Source organism: Odocoileus virginianus, chromosome 1, assembly GCF_023699985.2.
Source record: "Odocoileus virginianus isolate 20LAN1187 ecotype Illinois chromosome 1, Ovbor_1.2, whole genome shotgun sequence".
NCBI classification, from domain to species: domain Eukaryota; kingdom Metazoa; phylum Chordata; class Mammalia; order Artiodactyla; family Cervidae; genus Odocoileus; species Odocoileus virginianus.
This window is the reverse complement of record NC_069674.1, coordinates 34,529,092-34,556,625: the sequence shown is the minus strand read 5'-3', so window position 1 is coordinate 34,556,625 and position 27,534 is coordinate 34,529,092. Positions and strand designations below refer to the sequence as shown.

General features: G+C 40.6%; 1 long non-coding RNA gene and 1 gene segment (V, D, J or C); one reads left to right on the top strand and one right to left on the bottom strand.

The window, feature by feature from the left end:
- The first annotated feature begins 273 nt into the window (after positions 1–273).
- Positions 274–19,294, top strand: LOC110145602 (T-cell receptor gamma chain C region C10.5-like). The segment is given in 7 exon segments: positions 274–389; positions 532–849; positions 7,685–7,735; positions 13,087–13,416; positions 16,289–16,348; positions 17,213–17,266; positions 18,691–19,294. Coding segments are annotated over 7 exon segments (996 nt in total).
- LOC139034775 (uncharacterized) lies at positions 19,293–27,534 on the bottom strand. Of its 2 annotated transcripts, XR_011487318.1 has the most exons (4): positions 27,377–27,534; positions 25,450–27,225; positions 25,105–25,178; positions 19,293–20,587 (listed from the first exon to the last, which is right to left on the bottom strand). It is a non-coding gene; the product is annotated as an uncharacterized lncRNA (long non-coding RNA). The 2 variants fall into 2 exon arrangements; XR_011487317.1 differs by lacking the exon at positions 25,105–25,178 and having other exon boundaries at positions 27,377–27,531.

Sequence of the window (27,534 nt, the reverse complement as noted above, 5' to 3'; positions counted from 1 at the left end):
TGAAAGCCTGAGCTGCAGGGAACTTAGCCCAATTCAGGTCTGCTCACTCCACTAGGCAACAGGCAAGCTTTGTCCGTGTTTCTCCATCCACCCCCACCTGATCCCTCTGCTTGCAGTCCTGAGCTCTCAAAGCTCAGGCTTCTCTTCTGTGGGGGAGGTGGCTGCTCCCAGCCTGCCACAGGGGGCCCTCAAGAAAGGGGTTGGTGTAGAGAGGCGGGGCTCCTCTGCCCGCCTCCCCCAGCACCCACTCCTTCTGGGCCCAGCCTGGTGGCCTTTAAGAGAGATTCTCGCTGACTTCCCTGCCTGTCACATCTGCTGGGAACCCAGTCTCGCTAATGTCCCAGCCATGCTGTGGGCCCCAGCGCTGCTTCTGGTGTTCTTGGTTCTTGGTGAGTGTGTTGCCTGGATGCTCCTGGGATTTTTCTGTATTTTTTGGCAATGGTGTGTATGTGTGTGTATGCGTGGAGTGGGTCATACTAAGAAATGCTGTTTCCTCATCCTCATGATTTTTTGTTGCTTCTCCCATTGCAGTCACTCGGGCATCTTCCAACATGGAAGAGGCCAGGATGTCAATTACCAGGGCGACGGGGTCCTCTGCTATAATCCCTTGTGATCTTCCTACACAAAACGTCAAATATATCCACTGGTACAAATTCCAGGAGGGAGCTGTACCCCGACGCCTTCTCTACTATGATGTCTACTACTCAAAAGTTGTGTTGGAACCAGGAATCAGTCCAGGGAAATATAATGTTTATGAAGCCACAGACAAGACATATAAATTTGTAAACTCAAATCTACAAGAAAGTGATTCTGGCGTGTACCACTGTGCTGTCTGGGAGAAGCACATTGGTTCAGCCTACCTTTACACTGCACTGAAATTTTGCTTGTTGCTGCTGAAAAACAGCCCTAGTACACAGGATAGACCAATCCCTGACTCACTTCCTGCTGCCGATTCTCTTTACTTTGAACAGCAAAATCCTTAGCTCATTGCCCATCCCCCAACATTTATATTCAGTTGTTACTCACCCCTTTCTAATAAAGCCACAGTTTTTTTCCCTAAAAGCAGGCCTCTATCTTCAGGCCTCAGGCAAGCGGCTTGTCAGGCCGCATCTTCTTTTAACTCCCCTAGGAGCTGGTGGAGTCTGTTCAACCTCTTCTCTATGAGACAGGCACCTAGGATTGATCTGCTAAGGGAAATACTTAGGAAAGCAAATGGAAAGATTGGGAACCGCACTGTGGTCCAGTGTTTAAAAGTCTGCCTTGGAATGCAGAGTAATTGTGTTCTGGAGCAAGCACACCTCCGTGCTTTGAAGACCCTGTTCCACAACTAGAAATCCCTCTGCCACAAGAGAAGACCCCACATGATGCAACAGAGATCCTGCATGTCACAACTAAGACCCAGTGCAGAAAGTAAATAAATTTTAAAAAAATTATAAGTAAAAATCACAAACATAAAAAAGAAATGGAAAGCTTAGCTATACTGAATCATTTATCTGATCATTATCCAGAAAAATGGCTGGGAATGAAGCATCTTCATTGTTCAGGAGTATGAAGAGTAAGAAAAGATGAAAATGAAGACTTGGACTTCCTGAACCTCAAGCTGGTATCATATTTCTCTTGAAAAAACTGATATTTTCCTCATATAACCAATCAGGGCATGGCTGACATAGTGAAAGTGTAGGAAAACAGTGATTTCTGTAACAATGTTAACCATTGTATTCTTCTTCCACTTTCTTTTGAATTCAGCCCACAACCAGAACTGTTCTATATTAAAATGTCAAGCCAGGAGTTCTTTCCACCCTCTACACTGATGTGGCCAAGTCCCAAACTGGGATGAGATTTACCAGATTTTTTTTTCACAGTAATTCATCTTAAAGAATGCTTTGGGTGAACAATTAGACAATGAATAGCATCTTTTTCAGCTGAAAAGTCATATGTGAAAGGAGTATGGCTTTCTTATTGGGCTAGACTTAAGGATGTGAAATTCCTGGTGGCTCAGCTGTAAAGAATCCACCTGTAATTCAGGAGCTGCAGGAGACCCGGGTTCAATCCCTGAGTCGGGAAGATCCCCTGGAGGAGGGCATGGAAACCCACTCCAATATTCTTGCCTGGAGAATTCCATGGACAGAGAAGCTTGGCAGGCTTCAGTCCATAGGGTCACAAAGAGTTGGACATGACTGAAGCAACTTAGCATGAACAGAAATGCTAGATTCACATGTATGTGATCTCCTGTGTATTGGATCCTTCAAATTTCTATCAGAGCAGTGTTTCTTAAATTGTGGTCCACCAACCATTTGCATCAGAAGCACCTGAGTTGGAATAAAAGTGCTAATTCTAGGTGGCACCCAATACCATGAATACAAACATTAGAATGAAGGCTGAAAATGTGTATTTTTCAAAAAACTCCATAGCTGATTCTTATTCAAGTTGATTTTTAAGAACTGCTGCCCTGGTGGTAACAGATAAAGTGACACACTTCTCTCTGAAATGGACAGGTTCCCAGCCTGACACAGAAATGCATTCCAGAATGGTACTCATGGGCTTGTTCCTAACCCAAAACCCTTCCTGTCTTGCTGCACCTTGGATTTCCCTGCTTTCCCAGGTCGTCATATTTTTGCTCGAGAATCCCACAACTACAGGTCAGGTTTCAGGTTCTTCTTATTTCTGTAATTGCAGGGAAGAAGGAACTGGATAGTAAACAAACCAACTTTAACTTGGTTCTCTGTACCAGGGACCATGTATTTTAACTATTTTACAACTTTAAAAAAGACTGAAGCATAAACTTATTGTCATTTATATTTTTCTAATATTATTTAGGTTTTGTTCTGCATATTTATTTCCCTGATCTGCTTTACATTGAAATTTTGTGTATTGGGAAAATGTAGAGAATTCTCTGCAGAGGCACTTATTATGCAATGAATTTTTCCTGGCTTCTGAGTTCTAGGAATTTTTTTCAAGGCAAAAAGACATGACAAATCTCTTGAGCAACAGAAAATCATCAAGATGAAACACTAAGATGCCCTTTGATTACTGCATTGGGGTTTCACTGCCCCATCTACCCTGCTGGGAAACACAGAAATATTCGTCACTGGTCATGAAAAAGAGTAAACGATTTCCTGCTCAATCATGGGGACTGAATTGAGAGGTTGGTTTGACTAGAGTTCTTCACTGGAATTCTTTCGGACACACACCAGACCTCACTGCTAGCAGCCTGAGACCTGCTCAGAAATGAAAGACCTTTAGTGATGAGAACCTGAAATTTAGGGTGTATGTTGGCAAGGAGGTCATTGTGTCCAAGTCGGGAGAGGATAGATTCATGGAGGAGGTGGCCGCCACATTGAAAAAAAATTCAAAAGTGAATCAAGGATTTTTTGGAGGCATCTGTACAAAGTCTTATGGACTTATTGTGTGCTGTTCAAAAATTGTGATGAAGCATGTCCCTTTCCATCTCAAATGCCCATTTTTTTCTAATATGCATAGGTGCCCCCACACAGGACGCACAATTACCCTGTTCAACATTCTCAAATTCAATCTCTCCCTCAGTTACAGGGTTGTAATAAGTGTTCCCACCTTGGAGGGTTTCTGGACAATTCATTGGGTCAATCCATGTAAAGAACTTAGACCCATGCTTGTCACATAGTGTGAGTTCAATAACTGTCAGTGCTTGTAACTGTTATCTGTGGCCTGGCCTCTCTGTAAAGAATATACTGATGAAGCAGACAGGAGTCTTCCTCCCAGGAGCCGCTTGCAGTTCAGACAGTTGAAGACAAAACTGCAGCCTTGGCTGAGATGGCTCCATTACCCTGTGCTTCCTCTGTGGCTGCTGGGAACACTTGGCAATGGCTGAGCAACAAGGGATTTCCAGACCTGAACTTGACATCATTTTTCTGACTTAGGTACTATCATATCCTCCCCTACCCCTAATGCATGATGAGCTTGGGATTCAGAGAAACTCTGTAGCATCCAAGATCACAAAGGCATTGAATCAGAAGAGACGCAGTTTGAAGCCAAGTATAAATGTCATTTAAACGTACGCTTTTCCCTACACTCTACCCAGAACCAACAAGAAGTAATGAAAGGATAAAGAAGAGAAGCGGGGGAGTCAGGGTGATCTGTATATTCACAGAGATGTAGCATGTGTTCTTGTAAATGTATCCAGGTAGGAAAATTGATCCTTCGATGAAAATGGTTGGAACAGAAAGAATTCCTATCTTTCAGATAAAACATGATTAAGCAATATAACAGCTCACATATTTAGAAAATAATGATAGGAGTTGCACTGTGCTATTTACTATGTACCTCAAAGGAAATATCAAATTAAACTAATGATTTGTTCATTTCCTATAGTCAGAAATTAATGGGCCATCGAGAATGCTTTGTGGAGCCAGAAGATCCAAGTCAATATGCAGCCGAAAAATGAGAAGGTCGACATGTGTCACATTTGGTATGGTCGAACCAATAAGAAGATCATAAATAGCTTCTGTAATTAGAAAGCCTCCAGGTTTTTATCCTGGAGGGACAAATATTTGGAAAATAGCAACCTGAATTTTCGATCATCCTATATCTGGTTGGCACAGGAAAAAACAGAATATTTACACCCAGCTCCTTCCTTGCCCCTGGTTTCTGTGAGATGGGTAGGAATTTCCCTGAAAGACAAGGATGTGTGTAGCTTCCCCACAACCTTGACCATGAAGCTTCACCCCACAGACTGTGTCCCTGGATGTTAAAACATCTTTTTCTTTACTTTCAACCTTGCTAATGGTCATTTTATTTATCTCTTGTGAATTCCTTAGAAACTCTGACAAACCTGTTAATATTTATTGCACCAGTCCTTCTATGCATCCCCACTGTCACTACAGTAACCTGGGTCCTCAGAGACCTCTCAGTAGCTAGTGGCGAACATCTCTGAAATGCATCTGCTTCCCAGGGATTGCTCCCCTGACAACCAACCTTCCTGCTCTTTTTCTTCCTAAAGCGCAGATCTGATCATATCACTTTCCTCCCTACCACCATCAGTATCTCCTCCTCATTCATTCTTTTCTAAAAATATATATTTGAAAATGCTGAAAAAATTGCTCACATTCCTACTTCTTAAAAAATAACTATTAAGTAAGGATGTCTCCTGTTCTCTTTCTATTCAAAGTTTCCCTACCCAAGGAGTCAATTAGTCTTCTACTTGTTCCCTTTAACTGACATCTCTCGGCTCAGTTCAGTCTCTCAGACATGTCCGACTCTCTGTGACCCCATGGATTGCAGCACACCAGGCTTCCCTGTCCATCACCAACTTCTGGAGCTTGCTCAAACTCATGTCCATTGAGTTGGTGATGCTATCCAACCATCTCATCCTCTGTTGGCCCCTTCTCCTCCTGCCTTCAATCTTTCCCAGCATCAGGGTCTTTTCCAGTTAGTCATTTCTTCACATCTGGTGGCCAACATATTGGAGCTTCACCTCTCTAGACATTGTTTAATATGAACTTCACTTATATTGTGTTTGGTAGAAAACTATTTCTGTTTTCCCAACAGATAATCAATCATCCTAATTTAGTTTTAAGATAATCTTTACATTTCCCTACAATTTAAAAATGACTTATCATATTTTTATATCAACATATGCTTTTGAACTGTAGTGTTGGAGAAGACTCTTGAGAGTCCCTTGGACTGCAAGGAAATCCAACCAGTCCATCCTGAAGGAGATCAGTCCTGGGTGTTCATTGGAAGGACTGATGTTGAAGCTGAAACTCCAATACTTAGGCCACCTGATGTGAAGAGCTGACTCATTTGAAAAGACCTTGATGCTGGGAAAGACTGAGGGCAGGAGGAGAAGGGGACAACAGAGAATGAGATGGTTGGATGGTATCACTGACTTAATGGACATGGGTTTGGGTAGACTCCGGAAGTTGGTGATGGACAGGGAGGCCTGGCATGCTGCGGTTCATGGGGTCACAAAGAGTTGGACATGACTGAGCAACTAAACTGAACTGAACTGATTCTTGGAGTATTTGCTAGAGGATTTCTCTTTCGTTTATGTCTCAGTATTCATACACCATTATCATATTATGTCAGCAACTTTGCAATAAGGATTTAGACCTGCTAGGCCAAATGTCTATTCAATATTATTCTTAAAAATAATTTTTAGTAATTTCATATTTAAAGTTATTTAACTAGCTAACCCTGAACCCTTATACCATAGAACAAAAAATAAAATGTTTTCTTAATTCTCATAAGAATTATAGTAACTTCATAAATGTGAATTTAAGAAAGATCAGTATCTTTATGATATTTAGTTTTTCTCACACAAATTTGATATCTCTTTATTTATTCAGGTTTAATTTTATGCCCTTATAAAGCCTTATACTCGTTCTTCTTATAGCTTTGGAATTTTCTTATAAATTTGACAAATGATTTTATAACTCTTTACTTACTCTTTTGCATTTTATTGGTAAAGCTTTCATGGATTTTGAAAAATAGGCAACTCCTAAAGCTCCTGATAATTTGATTCATGGTCTAGAAAAAGGAAAAACAGAGTATAAGGTATCAGAGAGGTACTGAGTGGTACCTTAGATACCACTGAGATCTCAATAGATCCAAATGGTATTTGACAACTCAAAGTATTAATACTAATAACTCAATTTTCAATTAAAGAAAGGTTTCTAAACAAAATATTCATCCAGATCTCTCATCTTCTCCTGTGTATTAGGGGCTCAGCTACTATGAATGGACAGTTGTCACTGTGACCTTCTATTTTCATTCTCAGGGCAAAGGTACTGCTTGTTGATAGGACTTAGGCCAGGACCAACCAGGTGGATCTGGTGTGGACAGAGGGATACTTGACCTGTCTTGTGTGGATCCTGGAGGATGCCCAGCTCATCTGTGCTCAGAGGAGCACCCAGATGCCTCTGACAACCTTTTTTTACCCTGATCCAAGATGAGTATCTCCAGATTACAAAACAGTCTCCAAGCGTCTTCTTACAACATATCAGAGAAATGGATATTGTTTTCAAGTTTTAGTTTCAATAATGAATATATTATTTCAAAGGAGAGAAAATTCTCCAAATTTCTTCTTTTATCCTAGGGAAAAAAACAATAACTCATCACAGAACTTATTTTCCTATCTTGTGTTGCCATGGTAAAGAATGTTACCCAGTGAATGGAGAACTTTGTTCACATTTTACAAGTACACTTGTGATGGAGTATTTGCATTTTCAGTGAGTGAAGAGTTTCCTCCGTTCAACGTTATAGCCCTAAATCCCTAAGGGACAAGTTTTGGCGTATGTGAGAAGAGAAGGGTCTTTCTTTGATGCAAACTCTGAGCAGTTTCAACAGATTTGAACACCTGGAAAATAAAAAAAAAAGGGGGGGCTTAATTCTTTCAATACTATTACTGGAAATTTAGAAAGGCAGGTGGTTAACCCGTTGGTGGTGAACTCTTCTTTTCCTGTTTTTATTCCTTTCATCTTTCATCAGTGTCTTCAATGATTTCTCCTCCATGGAAAGCAGATATTTGGGTCCTTTTGTCTGAGGAAAGTTAATAAAACATCAGATACCATAAAACCTATGTTTAAGGACTTTCAAAAGAATCCAGAAGATCATATTTCCAGTACAAAATTTTTAACTTCCAGTCATGATATGGAGTTAGGAAAAGGCTAAGATTATTGTAGGAGCTTCAACCAGTGTGACAGCACAGGTTGGAAGAAGATATTTGGAAAAGCAACTGAGCTCATAGTAGCTGCCCCTGGTAAGTAATGTTTTTCTCTTTTTTTCCTTAGTTATGGGAAAATGACAGGTGTTTTTTTTTAGAGAAGACAATCTGTGTTGTGTGTTAAGTCGCTTTAGTCATGTCCGCCTCTTTACGACCCTGTGGACTAGAGCCTGCCAGGCTCCTCTGTCCACGGGATTCGCAGGCAAAAATTCTGAAGTGGGTTGCCATTTCCTTCTCCAGGGTATCTTCTTGACCCAAGGATCTAAAGTATTCACTTTACCTAACTGCCACATGCTTGGTCTTAGCACATGAACAACAATTCGAAGGTACTGGTCACTGTATATGGAAACTCAACTACTTTGTAAATGATTTTTTCTCTCCTCAAAAACAGAATGGGATTTTTCTTTGAAAATACACACACACAAACATAAACTATTAAAACAGACTCAGACTAGATAGTAAAATATTTGAGGACCATGTCTTTTTTATTGTTTCGTTTATGTGTCAATATTCTTACACCATAACATATTATGCCATTACATTGGTATAAGCTATTGATTCAATTTCCTTTCCTTCTAGACAATCTATTAAGTGAGAATCACTTTTCTTAATTATTTCTTCTCTACAGTTTGAGATAAAACACAGTGTCCTTGTCTCCCAATACTTTACAAAATTACATTATTGGTTTTCATCTCATCCCTAAAATCGGTACATAAAAAGTCTTATAGTAAATGACTATAGAACATAGATAAATCCCCTTTCTTATTACTGTAGCTTCTTAGAGGGAGGCTGAGATCAGTTGAAATTCATGCAGTCACATCTCTTGTTACATTGCCTGGAAGTGGATCAGTTTCATGGAATCTGTGAGCTCAATGAGCCCTGTCTTCCCTGGTGGCTCAGATGGCAAAGAATCTGCCCGTGATGCTGGAGACCCGGGTTTGATCCCTGGGTGAAGCAGATCCCCTGGAGAAGGGAATGGCTACCCACTCCAGCATTCTTGTCTGGAGAATTTCATGGACAGAGGAACCTGGTGGGCTATAGTCCATGGGGTTGCAAAGAATCAGACATGACCGAGAGACTTTTACTCCCTCACTTATGAGCCATGTCAGCTCCAAAGTCCATGAAAATAGTTTACATAGTTGAGCATCCTCTTCTGCCCATTCTCTCAGCATTTATTTACTGAGGACAGTTTCTGTGTTGGATGATGGAGATAAAAGAGTAAGCTAGACAAAGATAGAGCAAGTCCCAACACTCAAACGGCTTCTAGTCTACCAGTTGAGCTTTATAGATTCTGGCTTGATTTTGACCCATGTTCTATGATCTGTGGCTGCTAGACAGACAGCTGATTTTGGATTGATGGACTTGTTTCTTTCTCAATTGATGTAATAGTTATAGCTTATAAAACTCTTATATTTTATCTGGTGGAAGAATTTAATGAAATGTCCTTAAGTCATCCCACTAAAGAGAATTTTAGTATCAACTGCTATTTGCTGAGAATCAGACAGCATAAGAAGTTTCAGTGCCGTATCTCATTCCTCAACCGGAATCATCTTATTCCCAGTTCATATATAAGGACACTGAGGTTTCAAGAACCTCAGTTACTAGTGTAAATTCACCTGACAAGATACATTGCAAAGTTTAGGATTCAATAGGGATTTGTCTATTCCAAAGCGCATGATCTGAACTGTTATTGATGTTAGAAACATTTAAGTCATGTTTTCATATCCTGAGTATTTACCATTCCATAGCCTGACCTTTTCCAGTTTTCTCGCCCGAAAAACCCATGGTCAGAGGAGCCTGGCAGGCTGCAGTCCAAAGGGTCTCCAAGAGTCAGACACAACTGAGTGAATGAGCACTCAGCCTGACCTTTAAAATGAGTGCTTTAATTGACTACTTAGTAGTTTATAATTTACTTTACTCTCATGTGTGAAAACAATGCTTCTGCTCCTCTTTGGTAGTTAAAGACATATTTACTCTAAGTGACATTCTTGACCAAGAACTGACTTTATACTGAAAACCCTTTTTGAAAGGAGATTTAAAATGATTCAGGCAAAATAGTGAGAAAAGATGGAACCCTACTCCCAATAGATGTGAGATGGAAACAGAGGTAATCCAAGAAGCCCAGAGAGAGAAGGGACAGTTCTTCAGTTCTTGACACATTCATACTTTACGTGGTTTGCTGAAAGTCACCTCTGTGTCGTGGTAGCAGAATCAATTTCTCCATATATTTATGTAAATATAAAAAAGTGGACACAAATTCAAAACAGACGCAATTCTGTATGTCTTGCATCTATCTCACAGAACTAGGATTTGTAAACACGTTATCTAATTCCTCATGCTCTGTTGGGAGTTAGAACTTACTAAATTATCAAAACCCAGGGCAGAAAAAGACACACGATATTTGTCATTTTATGTTGCTTGTTTTCAACCTCCATTTGAGAAGACCTAAGATAAAAACACACATTCAGGGATTTCCCTGCTGGACCAGTGGCTGGGTCTCTGAATTCCCTGTGTGGGAGCCTGGGTTCATTCTCTTATCAGGGAGCTAGATCCCACATGCGGCAAAGAAGATCCTGTGTGCCACAACTAGAGACCTGGTGCAGACAAATAAATATTTAAACACACACACACACACACACACACACACACACACACAGAGGTTCAGGCAGGGCAAAAATAGGAATAGAAAATCAAAGGCACTCGGGGAAGTAGAAGGAAAAAGGCCTGTGAAGACCTGGCAGGAAGCACAGGGTAAGATTTCATTCTCAGAGATAGGAGAGAGATGTGTATGTTCTATCTCTATAAACAAGTGATTAAAATTTTTAAAAGTTGAAAAAATGTAGTGGAATAATATTTTTAATTAAGTGATAAAGAAGCGCACCAAATTTTCCAACAAGGTATGTTAAAATAATATTAGAAAGAGATTTCAACGCAGGAGTTTTTAAAAAATGAAGTAAAAGGGGGACATTGGCTTCAACATGTTATGTAAAATGGAAGAAATGGTCTTTAAATAAATCCAGTTCTTGCTTCCAGGGCATCAATGTTACAAACATCATAAAGTTTAATGTCATTCAGAGATGGGCCTGCAGAGAGGGTCAGGCAGGGAAGGTTTTCGTGATGCAATATGACTCTAGGAGAATCTGGGGACCAGGTATCCTGCCGTTTCTCTAGTCATCCTGTCTTGAAGGCCCACTGCAAGGACTCACAAGTTGAACTCTCTTCAGGAGCTGGATAGAAGTCAATTCAAGGCTAAAATTTCTAGTCAAATCTTGGAGCCAAAATTAATTGTGGCCTTGATTGGGGGGAATGCCATTTGTTTTGTACAAAACAAGTGAAACAGTTTCATATCCTAACTGCATATGTTAGGCTTTAGCCAATGTTCCTTTTGATTTTTTTAACCCTGGATGTACAGTGGCTAAGACAAGACTAATAATTTTCTATCATTTTGGTTTGTGAAAGACACGTTTCCTGTGATGATGGAGATGAGGATTTCAGACAGTTGAGAGCACAGTGAAATTGCAATCAAGGGAACCAGTGTTCAAGGTTAATTGGCAGGGATTCAGTTGCAACCAAAATACTGAATTCTCATCAGTAAGGGTGAGCTCTGGTCCCACGATATAAAAATGTCTTGTTGGAGCACTCAGTCAACACAAACAAATCACTGATAATAATTACTATTATCTCTTATTTTCATAGCATTTTTAATCAACTTACTTTTCAGATCTTGTTTCATTTTGGTCTCACTGCAGCACTGGTTTGTTGTTGTTTAGATGCTAAGTTGTGTCTGACTCTTTTGCAACCCCATGGACTGTAGCCCATTAGGCTCCTCTATACAAGGGATTTCCTGGGTAAAAACACTCATGGTTTACATGAACATCTTCATTTTCAAATAAATAAAGCATCAAAGGCTTTAATTGACCCAATTGGCTCAGTCACAGAACTTATGAGGAAAATGAAGCAGGATCAGAAGCCTGGTCTCTTGAACTGAAGGCCACCATAGTTTCCCTAGGATTTGAAGAAGTCAGAGAAGCTAAATTAGTCTAACAATTTCCATATAGGTTGAAAAATTTTGAAATTATTATAGAAAAATATTTGTTGACGGAATAAAATTTTTGTAATACGTAGATGGCAGGAGAAAGCAATTTTTTTTTTCAAGGGAATTGGGGAAGACAAGAAACAATTCAAGGAAAAATATATGGTTTAGAATGTTTAGGAAAAAATGGGAATGTGAAAGGGGATTAGATGTGAAAATCTTAGGAAGAATTTTAAAACAAATCCCTGTTTGTAAAGGACAGCATGGAAAAACATTGTGCAAGTAACCTAATAGGATTTGTCTTGTGTACATACGGACTACTACTGAGGATTCATGTATAAAGTGTGCAGTCATCTTGAAAGTGTTTGGCCCAAGGTTTAAATTTGTTATTATAAGAAAGTTTTGTGAGTTGACACATTTCCTTTTCTGATGTGTAAGGGGTGTTTTCAAAGAAAACTTTGGAATCAGGTTGACTTGGAATTTCAGGTACACCACTTACTGCTTATGTGAATCTGGGTAATTATTTTCTGGCCTCAGTATCCTAATCCATAAAGTGGGATAATAATATATACCCAGTAGGGGTTGTATAAAAGTTGAATGAGATAGTGGGTAGCTATCACATTTGGTACATTGTCTTGGCATATGATAGGGAATGTATATGTGTACCTACACTCAATTCAAATGTTAAGGGAGAATTGTATGCAGTAGGGAGTTGTTTGCAGACAAGAACGCTGACTGAATTAAAATTCTCCAGAGAATACAGCTGTACTTTTAACTCCTCAAATGGAAAGTTATCTTACTGTCCACTCACCGCAAAAAATTGAATTTGGAGATATTTGTCTCTCCTTAGTATATTTTTCCCACTTGACAAGAAAAATGAGTTATAAATATATTTTTTAATATGTTCTATAGAGACATTTTCATAGTTACCTGGTCTTCTCCCTCAATCTATTCCCACCACACACTCCCATTCACCCTAAAACAGTTTCCATTATAATAGAATAAAATAGGTTTTTAAATAATAAATGTGTTCATGAAGGCTGGAAGCATTGATATGGGCAGTTAAAAGTCATACCCCATTGTAACATGTGGAGAAAGAACAAATGTAAAGGTTAATCCAGCCTCTGTTACATATTAGTGGGGACTTTTAAGTTTTACGATGTCTTGAACTTCTCTTCCCATTGAAAATAAGAACAATAAAACATACCTCACCACCTGCTGTGGATGAACAACCAGGCTATAATTCAATGACAAATTTTCTTCCTCTTACCACTTGCTAGATTGTTCCAAATCACATCAACATTTGTGTTTGTGTAATAACTCTTTTTAATTACTATTTCATTTTCTCCTACAGATAGAGACCTTGATACAGACATGTCCCCCAAGCCCACTATGTTTCTTCCTTCAATTACTGAAATCAAGCGTGATAATACTGGAACATATCTTTGTCTTCTGGAGAATTTTTTCCCTCATGTTATTAAGGTTTATTGGAGAGAAAAAAATGGCAACAGAGTTTTGCCATCCCAGCAGGGAAATACCATGAAGACTGCTGACACATACACGAAGTTCAGCTGGCTGACCGTGTCTGGAAACTCCATGGATAAAGAACACATGTGTATTGTCAAACATGAGAAAAATAAAAGAGACAGAAATCAGGAGATTCTTTTTCCGTCAGTAAATGAAGGTATGTGAATAGAAATATAAGTATAACCTCCTAGAACAATTTTTCAAAGGGATACTCCACCTCTTCTGTCAAGCATTAATGAAAAACAAATGCAAATCTTTCTTAAATTTCAAGCTATTTCCTTACAGAATAGAAAAAAAAGTGTAGGGTTTGAAATGTGAAAAAGAAAGAGAAAAGTTTACCTAAACATTATCAGGCTCAGTTTCATCATCCAAAATATTAAGGTCATAATAAAGTATTTTGTTATATGGTTTAAATCAAACAACATATATGGAAGCACCTAACAATTTAGCACACTATAAACACACAAAAAGAGATTCCACTGTTGAAGATCTTAGTGGAAGTAAGAATAATTGTATGTCTTTTATGAATGTTCTAGTCATCAAACAAACTCATCTAATTTCAATCTTGATTTACTCAAACTGTAGTCCAGAAACGAGTCTTAACATCAAATTGTTGTTCTTATGAGCAAGCCAGAGTGCAGATCAACAGAAAGCAGAGTAACTTGGCTACTGTACATTTATTATGGTCCATGGTGTTAGGTTTCTAAGATTTGGATTTTTTTATATATCACTTGGAGTAAAATTTTGTGATTAAAGATGGGGTGAGGCTAGAGTACACAGACTTACTTACATTCTACATAATGAATGTATTTCTTGCCACTGGAAAATGCCTCTCACCAACTTTCATTGAAGCCTAGCACGTGCCAGGCCTGAACGGAGTGTGGATGAACACACTCAGGTGAATTACTGTCCTTTCTATAATTACTCAAAAGTCCTAAGTCACTTAGAGTCCTGCATCATATAAACACACTGATGAAAGGTCCCAGAGGGCTCATATGAAGGAATCAGAAGTCCTTTTAAACAGTGAGAAACAAGCCCATCATAGCATGTGCAGCCAGTTTTGCTGTGTGCCTGTCTGAATTTCTTTCTTCTTTTTCAATCTGAATTTCTGAAGTAAGTCTTTATCTTCTCTGACCCTTAGTTTGTCCCGTGATCAAATTAGGTCCAAACATTTGCTTTGGTCTTTTCTTGGAGCTGTGAAGAGCAAATGAAATAATGTCAGTGAAAACACTTGCTTTAGATAACATGACACAGATGTATTTATTCATATATTCATTGTATTTTTATATCCTTTCCTAAAACTCTTTAAAAGTAAGATTACAAAATCACCCTACATTTTTGTTTTACCATAAGAAAAAGAAGGGAAGCAGATATGCAAAATGCTAGTTTAATATAACAATGGGCTTAATTGTCCTTAATTTTTAATTTTTCAGGTGATCAGGGAAGAATAAGAATTAAAATAAGTTTCATAGTGACGATTATCGCAAAGGAAACAAATTCGAGTTTATAATGTGTTTCACTTGGCACTTAATTGTCTAGGCAATGTTTCCCATTGACTACTCATGGCAGCAAAGCTAACTAGGGCATTTCTGTTAATGCCATTCTACAGCAAATTTCTAAGGAGGAACCAAAACGACTATTGTGACTTTTCTTCCAGTCCAACAAACTATTATGTATACACATAGATATTTCACTTACATGTATGCCTTTTTAACTGGAGAAGGGAATGGCAACCCACTTCAGTGTTCTTGCTGGAGCGTCCCATGGACAGAGGAGCCTGGTGGGCTGCAGTCCATGGGGTCCCAAGGTGTCAGACACGGCTGAGTGGCTAACACTTTGATGTCTTTCTAAAAATTGCAAATAAACCCAACTCTCACCTCAGGTTTTTTTTTTTTTTAAGAAATTGTCTTTCCTTTTTTAATAATATTCTTTATGGCTGTGCTGGGTCTGTGCTGCTGTGCACAGGCCTTTCTCTAGTTGTAGTGAGTGGGGGCTGCTCTTCCTTGTAGCGCCCAGGCTTATCGTGGTGTCTTCTCTTGCGGAGCATGAACTCTAGGGAGCGCAGGCTCAGCAGGTGTGGTGAATGGGCTCAGCTGCTCCAGCGTGTGGAATCTTCCTGGACCAGGGATCGAACCCAGGCCCCTCGCATTGGCAGGCAGATTCCTATCCACTGCTCCACCAGGGAAGTCCTCCCCTTAGGTTTTCTATAGCTAGAGGACTATAAATGGGATTTGGCCTATTTTTCAATCCTCAAAGGAATCACACTGAAATGCTGAGCTCCTGTAATAAAATCATCGTTGCGAAAAATATTTAAGAAAGGAAGCTGTTTTTGGTGTGGAATTCTGTTTTCTGTCTATAGATTAATTTTTCTGCGTTTCTGTGGATTATTTCTACGAAGTACTTTTCACAGCTTTGTCTCATTTAATCTCCCTCAACGATCTTTAGAGTTCTGACTCTGCCATCAGTGATATGACTCTAAGCAAGTTACTTACCATCTGATTCTTATTTCCTCCTTTGTAGTATGGAATCCTCCAAAATACACCTCACTCCAGTGTCAGTGGGAGATTAAATGACATGCTGCATGTGCAGTATGTAAGCGAGTGCCTGGCACAGTAATAATTACTCAATGGCTATTAGCCTTATTAGTATTGTTTTCTTTATTCCCACACATATCACAACTGCAAGAGTATCGGATGCTGGAGATACGAGTGATGTAGAAAGGTGTGGCTGGTTTTTTGTTTTTCCCCGATGGGAAATTTGCTGGGGCCAGACTCCTTCAAATAAGAGATTCTGTTTTATTTTCTAGGATTGGATGAATTTGTTTTGATGCTGAAATGATCTACTGAATTCCACAGAATCAGACCAACTCTTCCTGGATTGTAGGGCTCATATTTTTTAATGAATGTTTCTTTCTCAGCAGATTATTTACTTATATATGTGTGTTTTAATAATACATGTATAAACACAAATGCACATTGCCAAATAACAGGTGTGGAAAATTGACGAATAATTGTTCTCATTTCTCGTAGTTGTCTCTTCAGTTGTCACTACTACTAAACCTCCAAATGATGGTTTGAAGGATAAAAGTGGTAAGTTTTTGTCCATGTTTGCCTTTATGTCATGCTTCAGTCTTTTTTTCCTTCTCATCCCACATCTCCTGCATCTCCTGCATTGCTTTCTGACGAATTTCCCTTTTGAAGTCTACCTGGCTTAAAGTAAAAAGACCAACTACCTGCAATTGTGGGGCTCATCATTGTTATACTTTTAATGACTCCTCTCCTGTCAGGAGAATATATTCTATCAGGAGAATACATATATGTGTACAGACATATAGGCACAGACACACACATGTATGTACAGACATATAGACAGACTAAAATAATAGGCAGGGACAATTGATCATATATATATATATATACACATATACATATATGACTTCCCAATATAAAGAATCTGCTTGTAATGAGGGAAACCTGAGTTTGATCCCTGGGTCAACAAGATCCCCTGGAGAAGGAAATAGCAATCCACTCCAGTATTCTTGCCTGGAAAATCCCATGAACAGAGGAGCCTGGTGGGTTATAGTTAATGGGGTCACTAGAGTTGGGCATGACTTGGTGACTAAACCACAGCCATGGCTTCCCAGGTGGCCCGGTGGTAGGGAATCCACCTGCCAGTGCAGGAATGCAGGAGATCTGGGAGATATGGGTTCAATCCCTAGGTCGGGAAAATTCCCTGGAGGAGAAAATAGCAACCCACTCTAGTATTCTTTCCAGAAGAATCCCACGGACAAGGAATCTGATGGCCTATAGTCCATGGAGTAGCGAAGAATTGGACAGGACTCAGCAATGGAGCATGCACATAGATGTCTATATGCACATACATATGCATATACATATCACACTGTCAAAAATAGATATACACAATCAACTAATACTTGCTCTCCTTTCTTTTAGAGAAACAAAGCCCTGTTGAAAATTCTAAAAAAGCATGTCTGAAAGATGAAAACAGTAAGTTTTTGTTTAGTTTTATTGTTATGTCAGCTACAGCACTTTTTTTTCCACCATATAAAATTAACTTTTGAACTTACTTGGTTTAAGGTAAAAAACCTATACTGTTGGGATTTGCAGAAATAGACTGAGTGGTATTTTAAGTAAATCCATCATTTCTTGGGCTTGGTGTCTCAGTGACAAAGAATCTGCCTGCCAATGCAGGAGATACGGGTTCAATCCCTGGGTTGGGAAGATCCCCTGGAAAAAGAAGTGGCCACCCACTCCAGTATTCTTGCCTGGGAAATCCCTTGGACAGAGGAGCCTGGTGGGCTGCAGTCCATGGAGTCTCAAAAGAGTTGGACACGACTTACCTCCTACACGTTATCACTTCCTACGGGTCATCTTAGCACAAAAAATGTTGGTTTTGGTGTGAGATGACTCTAAGTTAGAAACTGTTGTGATAGATTCTGAACCATTTACACAGTGGATTTCATTTGTTAGTGTGGCTTTTGTTTCTAATGACCAGGGAAACATGATATGTCTTTGCTTCTAGTATTTTGGTTGTGCTAGGAGTTCATATGTGAAAAGACACTTACTGAAATCTTCTTATATGGAAGGTGTTGTGCTGAATCTTGCATGCATTTTCTGTGCATGCAATGTTCTCTTTACTAAACCCCACTATCCACCCTCTGTGAACACCAGAAAACTTCATGGATTGTAACTTTTGTAGGAATCTAACTAATGCACAACATATAATGGCTCAGATGCTTCCAAATCAGCAATTCCACTTGATGTTTATGTGAAGACTTTTCCTGTCTGGGGTATTTATCACATGTGGAGATGCAGGACTCCAGAGCAGTTAAGAATGTGTTCTTTACAGTCAGGTTGCTAGGAATGAAATACGGTTTCTGGTGTTTTCTAAATGTGTGACATCTGGCAAATTCATTCTCTCCATTCACAGTTGACTTGTAAAATGGAAATGAAAATAACAATCTTATAAATTATTGTGAAATGAAGTAAGATTAGAGCTTTGCTTACAAAGTTCTCAGAATAAATGCCTGGTATTTGGATCATGGTTAATGAAGATTAGCTGTTTTTATTACTTAGAGACATAGTGAGGGCAAAGAAAATGCTAAAATCTCTCAAAAATTCTTTTTCCCCACTGCACTAATTCATTAAAAACACAGACTTACTTTTTAATATTTAGAAAGGTTCTAAGTGAATTTAGCAGAAGTTGTTGATTGACTTGAACTTTAAGTTGGATTCTGAGTCATTCCGGTGGTGGTGTGATGGTAGTGGTGGTCCTTGTTGACTGTGGGGATTGGTGATGCTGGGGTGTCACTTTATAGTAGGTTGTCAGAAATAAACACTTGTGACCTCATCCCATCACTGTGTACTGACCTTTCAAAAGAACAGGCAATTAATCAAAGGATTTCTCCTAGATACCCTGCAGCTGCAGCTCATGAACACCTCTGCCTATTACACATACCTCCTCCTCCTCATTAAGAGCACAGTCTACTTTGTCATCATCACCTCCTGTGTGTTCAGAACAGGCATCTGGGGCAATCAGAAGAGCTCATGACAGAGGGGCCCCATAAGAGGATCAGCGTTCCTTTATCATCTATGGTCTCGAAGAGCTCTGCTGAGAATTTAGCCTGGTTTTTATTTCTGGATTTGGGTTATTTCATGTGTTATTTTTATATTATGTCTTTATTTTGTAAGAGTTTTTCAAACCATTGGGCAAACAGACAGTTTGACTCTGTAACAAGAAATTCTGCCATTACTCAGGGGCAGGACCCAGGGTGTGTCCGGACAGCCTTTCCCCTCGCTGTCCCCACAACCTCATCAGCTCCTTGGGCTCCTGAGTCTTCACGCCTTCTCAGTGCATACAGCGGGCAGCTCCCCATCTCTTCCCTCAGCGCCTCCCCCCAGATCATGACCCTGACCCTCCCTGCCACACACCCTGGGGCTGCCAGCTTTGCTACTTGAATTCTGTACTTTCTATTTCATAATAGATGTGATTAATAAAAGAAAAACTCAAAAGTCCGTTTTTGTCTGTGTGTACTTTAATTTTATGAAATCTGACCGAGGTAAAAGACAGCATGACAATCGAGCTATCAAATTCAGCCCTGGTTGTAATAATGATCAGCAACACATTTCTAAGTCCTTCCCTGGGATGGTGGTTATGGCACTTTCTTTGGGGCATTGGCCCCAAGGCGATCCATAGCCAAAGCAAGGTGCCTGGGTTCTTTCTCTTTTAAAGTCAGCGGATTCAAACTTATTGGTTCGGGACATTCCTGTGGTGACTGACACTCAGCATGACTTTCACGGTGTGTGCTCAGATCTGTGCTAGTGTCTCTTAAACACTGCCTCCTGATCCTCATATTAACCCCATGAGAACTGCACCAATACCAGAGGGGCATCGGGTAGAGGTGAAGCATGCAGACTCTAATCCCTGAGGGCCTGCATTTGAACCCTGAGTCTGTGTTAGCATCTGTGTGACCCCAGGCAGTGATTTGAACTCTCTATGTGATGAAGTTACAGTGCCCTGTCTCCTGGAGCAGGTGAAGTAGATAAGTTCATGATGGGTGGTCCACGCAAACCCTAAGCCACATTAGCATCTACTGTTGGTAGCTCTACTGTAGAATCCGTAGACTTCACAGTTACACAAATGCACTGAGAATTTTTTTCTAGTCTCATTCCCCATGGACAGTTTAGATGTAGATAGAACAGGGATTCAGTTGTTGCAGTTCACCCAGATAATTCCATTAATCCTCTAAGCACCCTTGGAAGAAAGTGCAGTCAGAGGCCACAGTTTTCAGATGGAAGAGGTTATCTGCTCATCACATCTACTTTTAAAGTAATACTTATTTAGAACTGGGTTTCTCCAACCTCCGAGCCTGTATTTTGTTACTTAACATCTCTAATTCACCGAAAAGAATATAAGGTCCCAGAGAGGTTACGAAATATGCCCAAAGTTAAACCCACAGCAGTGCCAGAGTCCACTTGGGCCAGGTCTGCCTGACTTAAAAACCTGCTCCCTTTTTCAGTACGCCAGTGGCTCTCTTATTGTAGCGATAAATAAATGATTAGAGACAGAGATTGATAAATGTATAAGAAAAAAGTCACTGATGTCCAGACTACATCACAGGCCAGGCATCACACTTTAAAAATTCTCCTTCATTAATCCTAATGTGCAGCTGGGTTGAGGCATCAAGTAACTGAAACGGTTCCAGCGTTGCCAGCTCAGATCTCACACAGCAAGGGGCCATCACAGAGCTCACAAGTGTAGAACGTGCTTTACTCAGAACGTGATCATAACATCCACTCATCAATTTCCTAAGGAAACAAAATGTACTAAGATTTATGTTCGTTAACTTCAGCCCCCAATGAACCCTAGTACCCAGTAAGAAGCTAAAAAATAAACTAAAAGACCACTATGTGTCTTCCAAAAAATATACATCCTGCATATTTATTGACTACTCCAAGGCCTTTGACTGTGTGGATCACAACAAACTGTGGAAAATTCTTCAAGAGATGGGAATACCAGACCATCTTACCTACCTCCTGTAGGCAGGTCAGGAAGCAACAGTTAGAACTGGACATGGAACAACAGACTGATTCCAAATCAGGAAAGGAGTACGTCAAGGCTTTATGTTGTCACCCTGCTTATTTAACTTATATGCAGAGTACATCATGTGAAATGCTGGGCTGGAAGAAGCACAAGCTGGAATCAAGACTGCCGGGAGAAATATCAATAACCTCAGATACACAGATGACACCACCCTTATGGCAGAAAGTGAAGAAGAACTAAAGAGCCCCTTGATAAAAGTGAAAGTGGAGAGGGAAAAAGTTGGCTTAAAACTCAGCATTCAGAAAGCTAAGATCATGGCATCTGGTCCCATCACTTCACGGCAGGTAGATGAAGAAACAATGAAAACAGTGATAGACTTTATTCTCTTGGGCTCCAAATCATTGAAAATGCTGACTGCAGCCATGAAATTAAAAGACACTTGCTTCTTGGAAGAAAAGCTATGACCAACCTAGACAGCATACCACAAAGCAGAGACATTGCTTTGCCAACAAAGGTCCATCTAGTCAAAGCTATGGTTTATCCAGTGGTCGTGTATGGATGTGAGTGTTGGACTATAAGGAAAGCTGAGTGCCAAAGAATTGATGCTCCGTGGTGTTGGAGAAGACTCTTGAGAGTCCCTTGGACTGCAAGGAGATCCAACCAGTCTATCCTAAAGGAAATCAGCCCTGAATATTCATTGGAAGGACTGATGTTGAAGCTGAAACTCCAAAACTTTGGCCACCTGATGCAAAAAACTGACTTATTTGAAAAGACCCTGATACTGGGAAAGACTGAAGGTGGGAGGAGAAGGGGACGACAGAGAATGAGATGGTTGGATGGCATCACCGCCTCAATGGACATGAGTTTGAGTAAACTCCGGGAGTTGGTGATAGACAGGGAGGCCTGGCATGCTGCAGTTCATGGGGTCACAAAGAGTCAGACATGACTGAGCAACAGAACTGAACTGAACTGAACTGGTCTTAGAGATTTGAAACTATTTCTTCATTGTGAAGAATCAGTGTATTAAATGTAGGAGGCAAGAAGGGAAATTTGCAAATCACTGAAAGTTTTGTGCAGCTGATTCCACAGCTGGGGCCCTGCTGGGCAGTGTTTCCTGTGGTTTCCAACTTCTCCTCAACCTTCTGCCCCGACTCGCCCTGGGCTGCCCTGGCCCCGGAGGTGCAGAGAGGGGAGGGCCATGGGATGGGGTGACGGCCTGAGTGGCAGCAGGAGGGAGCTGGTGTGGCTGATGGGGTTTCATTTTCTCAGGGCTTTTCTGTTTACGTGCTCTGTCAAATGTGGTTGATTCGTGGAAAATGCTCAAAGTCAAACTGGCCTCTGCTGATTGAGGCTGTGCAAGGGGTAGCTGGGGTGTCACAAGGAAATGAGAACAGTTAAACCACAGCCGACTTCCTGCAAGCAGCTCCTGGGTGAGCTGGGAAATTTATGTCCAGGATGTTCAGTGGCTGCATTTCTGTCCGTGCTCAGGACCCTGTTCTGGAGGAAAGAGCAGACAGGACTCCTTGCAGCACTAAGATCATCCCTGACTTTCCACCAGCCATCTGGGCTCTTCCATGATCTTGACTTATTGAGGCTGCTGCTTCTTGGTTCCATTTTTCTCAGTATAGACAGGTGACACAAAACCTGATTCCCTGAACCCAGTGACGTGGACAGATCGCAGATGTGTGCAACAACTGTGTGCTTTTTCAATAACAACAATAATAGTGTGCATTTTCCCTCATGAGAACCGAGATATGGAGGCCCTGGGTTTACCTGTGCAATTGAATATCATATACTGAGTCATATTAAGTTCTCCTAAAAGGACAAAATGACCTCAGAATTAACCTGAGCAAGGCTTACTAGGGCACTGACATCAGATGAAAATGTGACAGGTGAACAGCAGAGGGCTGCTCAGACACAGGAGCATGAAGAGCAGGTATCCCACCTCCACCCCACCCAGCAGGTCCAGGATGGGGGTCCATGCCCTGGACTCCATCCATCCAGTCCCAGAGGGAAGCAGGGCTCCACTGCTGAGGTCACAGCTTCAGCTCTGACAATCTGACCTCATGGCCCATTCAAGTCACATCCTTCATTCCTCTCGGTCTCTGCTCTGAGAGCCAACATGTGGGGGGCCTTGACCTCCTAGGAAAATTGGCCACATCTAACTGATGGGGCCAGTGCGTCGGGAGAGAGCTCCTTCTCAGGTTAAAGTCACACTCTGACGACTGGCTCAGGCCCTATCCATGGTAGTGCTGTAGATGCAAGTCCACTGCTGACGCAGGACGTACTCATTGTGATGACACCACTGAATTACTGAGGTTTGAGTCCAAGGCCAGACTCTAGTGCTCCCCTCCCCCAAGTTCTCCATGTAAGGAGCTCCCCCTGCTTAGGATTCAGACTCCCAGGGAGCTTCCAGCTGCACTTATGTCTTATTGCTCATTCTTAAACCAAGCATGGGTGGAGTTGATTAGATCCACACAAATGGCCAGTTTGCACCCAAACCAACACCATTTTCACTACACAGAGTTGAATTTTTCTTGAATGACACAAGTGAATAATGAAAAGAAACGGACAGACTTGCTGCCTTCTCATGAAGTATTGCATTGAAAATTCCTGCTTAACAAAATCAGCTCACAGTATGAGTTAATTTTAGTTCAAACTAGCTAAACATAAGGAAAAATGATGGCAATGGTTTCATAGAATGGATTCAAAATAAGAGTACTCAGAGTGGTTTAGAAGATACGTCTAAGAGAGAAATATTTCATGCTACGTAATACAAAATGGTTGGTACTTTTATATGTACTCACAATCCATCTTGCCTTCCTGTTATAATTCAACACCGTAGGCCAAATACATAATGCAAATCAGGAATGAAACTAATCATTTTGATAGGTTCAGGGTTTTTTTATTTTGTTTTATTTTTTGGCTGCAGTGAAAGTGCTGAGTCCTAGCCGCAGGACTATTAGGGAACCCCCGACATATTCTGTTTTCTTACTTTTTACAGTTGTACAAATAGGGCATGAGTTTAAAAACACAATAGAAAGGTAGGGTGTTAAGAAAGATATTAAAAAGAAGTCCAAGATACAAAAGGAAAAAAAACCCTCCGTTCTGCAAATCAAAATAAAATTAAAAATAAAAAGAGATTTTGCTTACAAAGAAATGCTACTCCAATATATTAAGAGGTCTTTTGATTAGGAACACAGCACATGTCTTTTCTCCAACTTTTCATTAAGAGATCAGACTCAGTCTCATAGAATAGAGAGTGGATCATGACATAATCTTATCAGCCACAGGCAGGCAACTAAATCTATGGTGCCATGTCTGTGAGCTACTACAATCAATAAAACCTTAATTAATCTCTGAATAACATCAGCAGTGGATGTCACCATTTCAGTTTTCAAAAAGAATAACCAATTTCCAGTCTTTTTTTTTCCCCTCTAGTTACTTTCAATGAAGGTTTTTCATGCAGAAAAAGAAAGAACACAAAAATTATTTGTGATGTAGCATGAAAAGGCTAAATATTACATGTTATTTTGTATTTTTTTAATAATAAAGTCTATGTATTTCATGGGCTGTGAAATAGACAAGTGTCTATATGATTTAGGCCACCCAAGAATTTATTTTAAAGCATTTTAGAAAAGGATTGCTTTATGTCTGAACACTGTTGTGGAAGCAAGAGGCCCAGGTTCGTTGAGAACCACAGAGTCAGGGCAGGGTCTCTGCTCGCTGTGACTGTGGCTGCCTCTGATGGCCTGCCTGTCCCTATATCAGCTGCCCAGCTACTCTATCCAGTCCTCTGCTTTCCCCTTCTTTCAGAAAAGATTTTATTAGCTTTCAGTGGGGCTATAATTGACATGAAACTTTACATTAGTCTCAGTCATCAGCATAATAATTCCATATTTATATACATTTATAAATGGTCACTGGGCTTCCCCGGTGGCTCAGCGACATGAAGTTTTAAGATCTACTCTCTTTTCCCTTCTATGGTTAAATAATTATGCAGAGTCGTTACTATTACAACTGATCATGTGTTTATTTGCTTGTATTTCTGAGGTTGAAATGTTTCCTTGGTGATTTGAGGGACTGAATAATGAATGTGCCTCGACTTGGAGGCACATGGAGCTGCATTGCTGACAGTGGACCACGTCTGTCGTCTCAGAAGCTCCCGTACGCTCCGGAGATATCCACTGGTGCAGGATCAGCGCGGATCCTGGTACCAGAGAGGGCGCCTGAGTCCTGGCTCTGCCTCTGTCAGCTGTGGGACCCTGGACCAGACACTCACCCTCGGTCTCACCTGTCTCCGTGTAAGTGGAGGCAAGGACAGTACCATCCTCCCAGAACAGCTATCCTCGCTGCCTGCAGAAGTTAGGGTTTGTAGTTAATGTCTGACACAGAGATATTCTGGCTACATAAATGAGAGTGAACTAAGTCATCCTTATTTGGAAATTTGGGACTCTGGGGTGATTTTCATGCTTCACAAATTTATACCTAAAAGGAAGAGGTTTTAAAAAAAAACCCTCACTTTATAAAATCACAATCATATTCCTGAAATTTTACTTTGAATCTACTTAGAGAAAGGCTCCATATTTAACTACTTTGTCTTGTAGTTTCATTTTCAAAGACTTACTTTAACAAAAGAGTTCTCATTGTCCTAAAAGTGGTTTTTCACTATCCTGCTTTTCTTCTGCTTCTCCTGAAGAGTCTAGATGGTAGGAAAGGGGAAGGAGAAAAAGAACTGCATTCGATTGCAGTAACAAATGATTTCTTTTACATTACAGTACACACGGTTAGACTATAAAATGAGAGGTAGGTAGGTTTAATCCTTGAGAGATTTAGATTAACACAATGCCATGTGTAAATTAAAGTTTTATTTTGTTTCTTGTCAGCAGAAAACCTTTATAACAGGAGCTACCTGTTGCACTAATTTGTCAAAAGAGATTTCACATATGTCCATCGAAAAATATTCATCTAGACCAAGGACTGTTATCCACCATTCCTCCTCCTACATCTCTTTACTGACAAGCTTATGCAGGTTTTTCAAGTGCAGTTAGTTTGGACTTTAGCACAAATAACTTACCCTTCATATTTTGACAAACGGCTATATTTAGTTAGTGAGAGAGTTTCTAATGCAGAGATAAAACCGACAGTCACGCTCTCATGTTATTGCCAGCAACCATTGTGTTACAATCTTCCTTGGTCAGTGTCTCCTGAACCATATATTGTTGTTGAGTTCTACCAAGATATCCACTCAGGAGTTATCTCCAAACTACACTGTTATACATCTATTTAATATATGACTATGCTTGATATGATAAATAAAATGTCTTTCTTTCTCTCTTTATATATACTAACCTTCTGCATATTTTCCCTATCTCTCCCTCCCTCTCTCTGTACTATTGCACAGCAACACTGTATAACAAACTTCCCAAAGCATAGTGGTTTAAAACAGCAATCGTTTATTAATCCTCATTAACTCTCTGGTCAGCTAGGCTGTTCTCCTGATCTGAGTCAGACTCAGCTGATGACCACCCAGGCTCCAGCCAACCCATCAGCGGGTCACCAGGTGACCAGGTCAAGGTAGCCTGGGCAGGGGTGAATCAGCTCTATATGAGGTGGGTCTTCATCCTCCAGGACTTGTTGTCATGACAATGGTGGGGATCCAAGTGATCTGCCAGAATTTCATCAGGCCTTTTAAGGTCTAGACTCAGACCTGGAATCCCATTCTAATGGGGGAAGAAACTGCAGCCTTTGATTGAGGGACTGTGAATTCACACTGCAAGGAGTGAGTTCCAATCTGGAAAATTGGCTGAGAAGCACATTTGGCCTTTGAATGTCTCTTACTAAATGCAACTAACACCCATGATTTTGGGAGTTGCAAAAAGTAAATGACAGCAAGTATTTTGAAAAAGGAAAGCATAAAGTTAGCACTACTGAACTGATGGTGAGTTTCTCTCATTTTTCTTTTGGTCTCCCCTAGCTGGCACTCAAAGAAGCCTGAAGCCTGAATGTGCATCAGGTGCAGAGAGAGGGACTGGGTGCTCAGTGGCCGGGAGCACTGCTTTTCTGTTTTTGCTTGTGCTTCTTTTGTCCTTTTCCATGCTCTCCCACGCTCACCATTCCACACTCACACCCCCAGCCCAGGCCATCCCAGTGTCTATGGCAGCGCAGTGACCACATGGAGGGTAAGCCCTGAGGGAAGGGAACTTCTCTCTCACACAGGAAACTCTGGTCCCAAGAGCACATGGAGAATCCCAGTGGCTTTTGTTCAATCTGTCCTCTTACTGCTTGGTGTGGAAGGGAGACACAGTTGCAGGAATGCACAGCAGAGCAAATATACGAAAGTACACTTATCTGGTCCAAGAGCCAGAAGGACGATTCCCGTGAGCTGGAAAGTGGTGCAGAGCTTGCGGAGAGGAGAGATTAAGAAAGAAATCTCATATAAGGATCAGCTAGGATCACCGCCCCCTAGGTGCACATGCATAAAATGGAAAAAAGGGAAAGTGAAGTCGCTCAGTTGTGTCCAACTCTTTGTGACTCCATGGACTGTAACCTACCAGGCTCCTCCATCTGTCCATGGGATTTTCCAGGCAAGAGTACTGGAGTGGGTTACCATTTTCTTCCCCAGCACCTGCATAAATGTGATCCAAAACAGATTTTGCAAACTGATCTAAGTGTAAACAAACACCCAGGGCCACTGGGTGGTGCACACAGT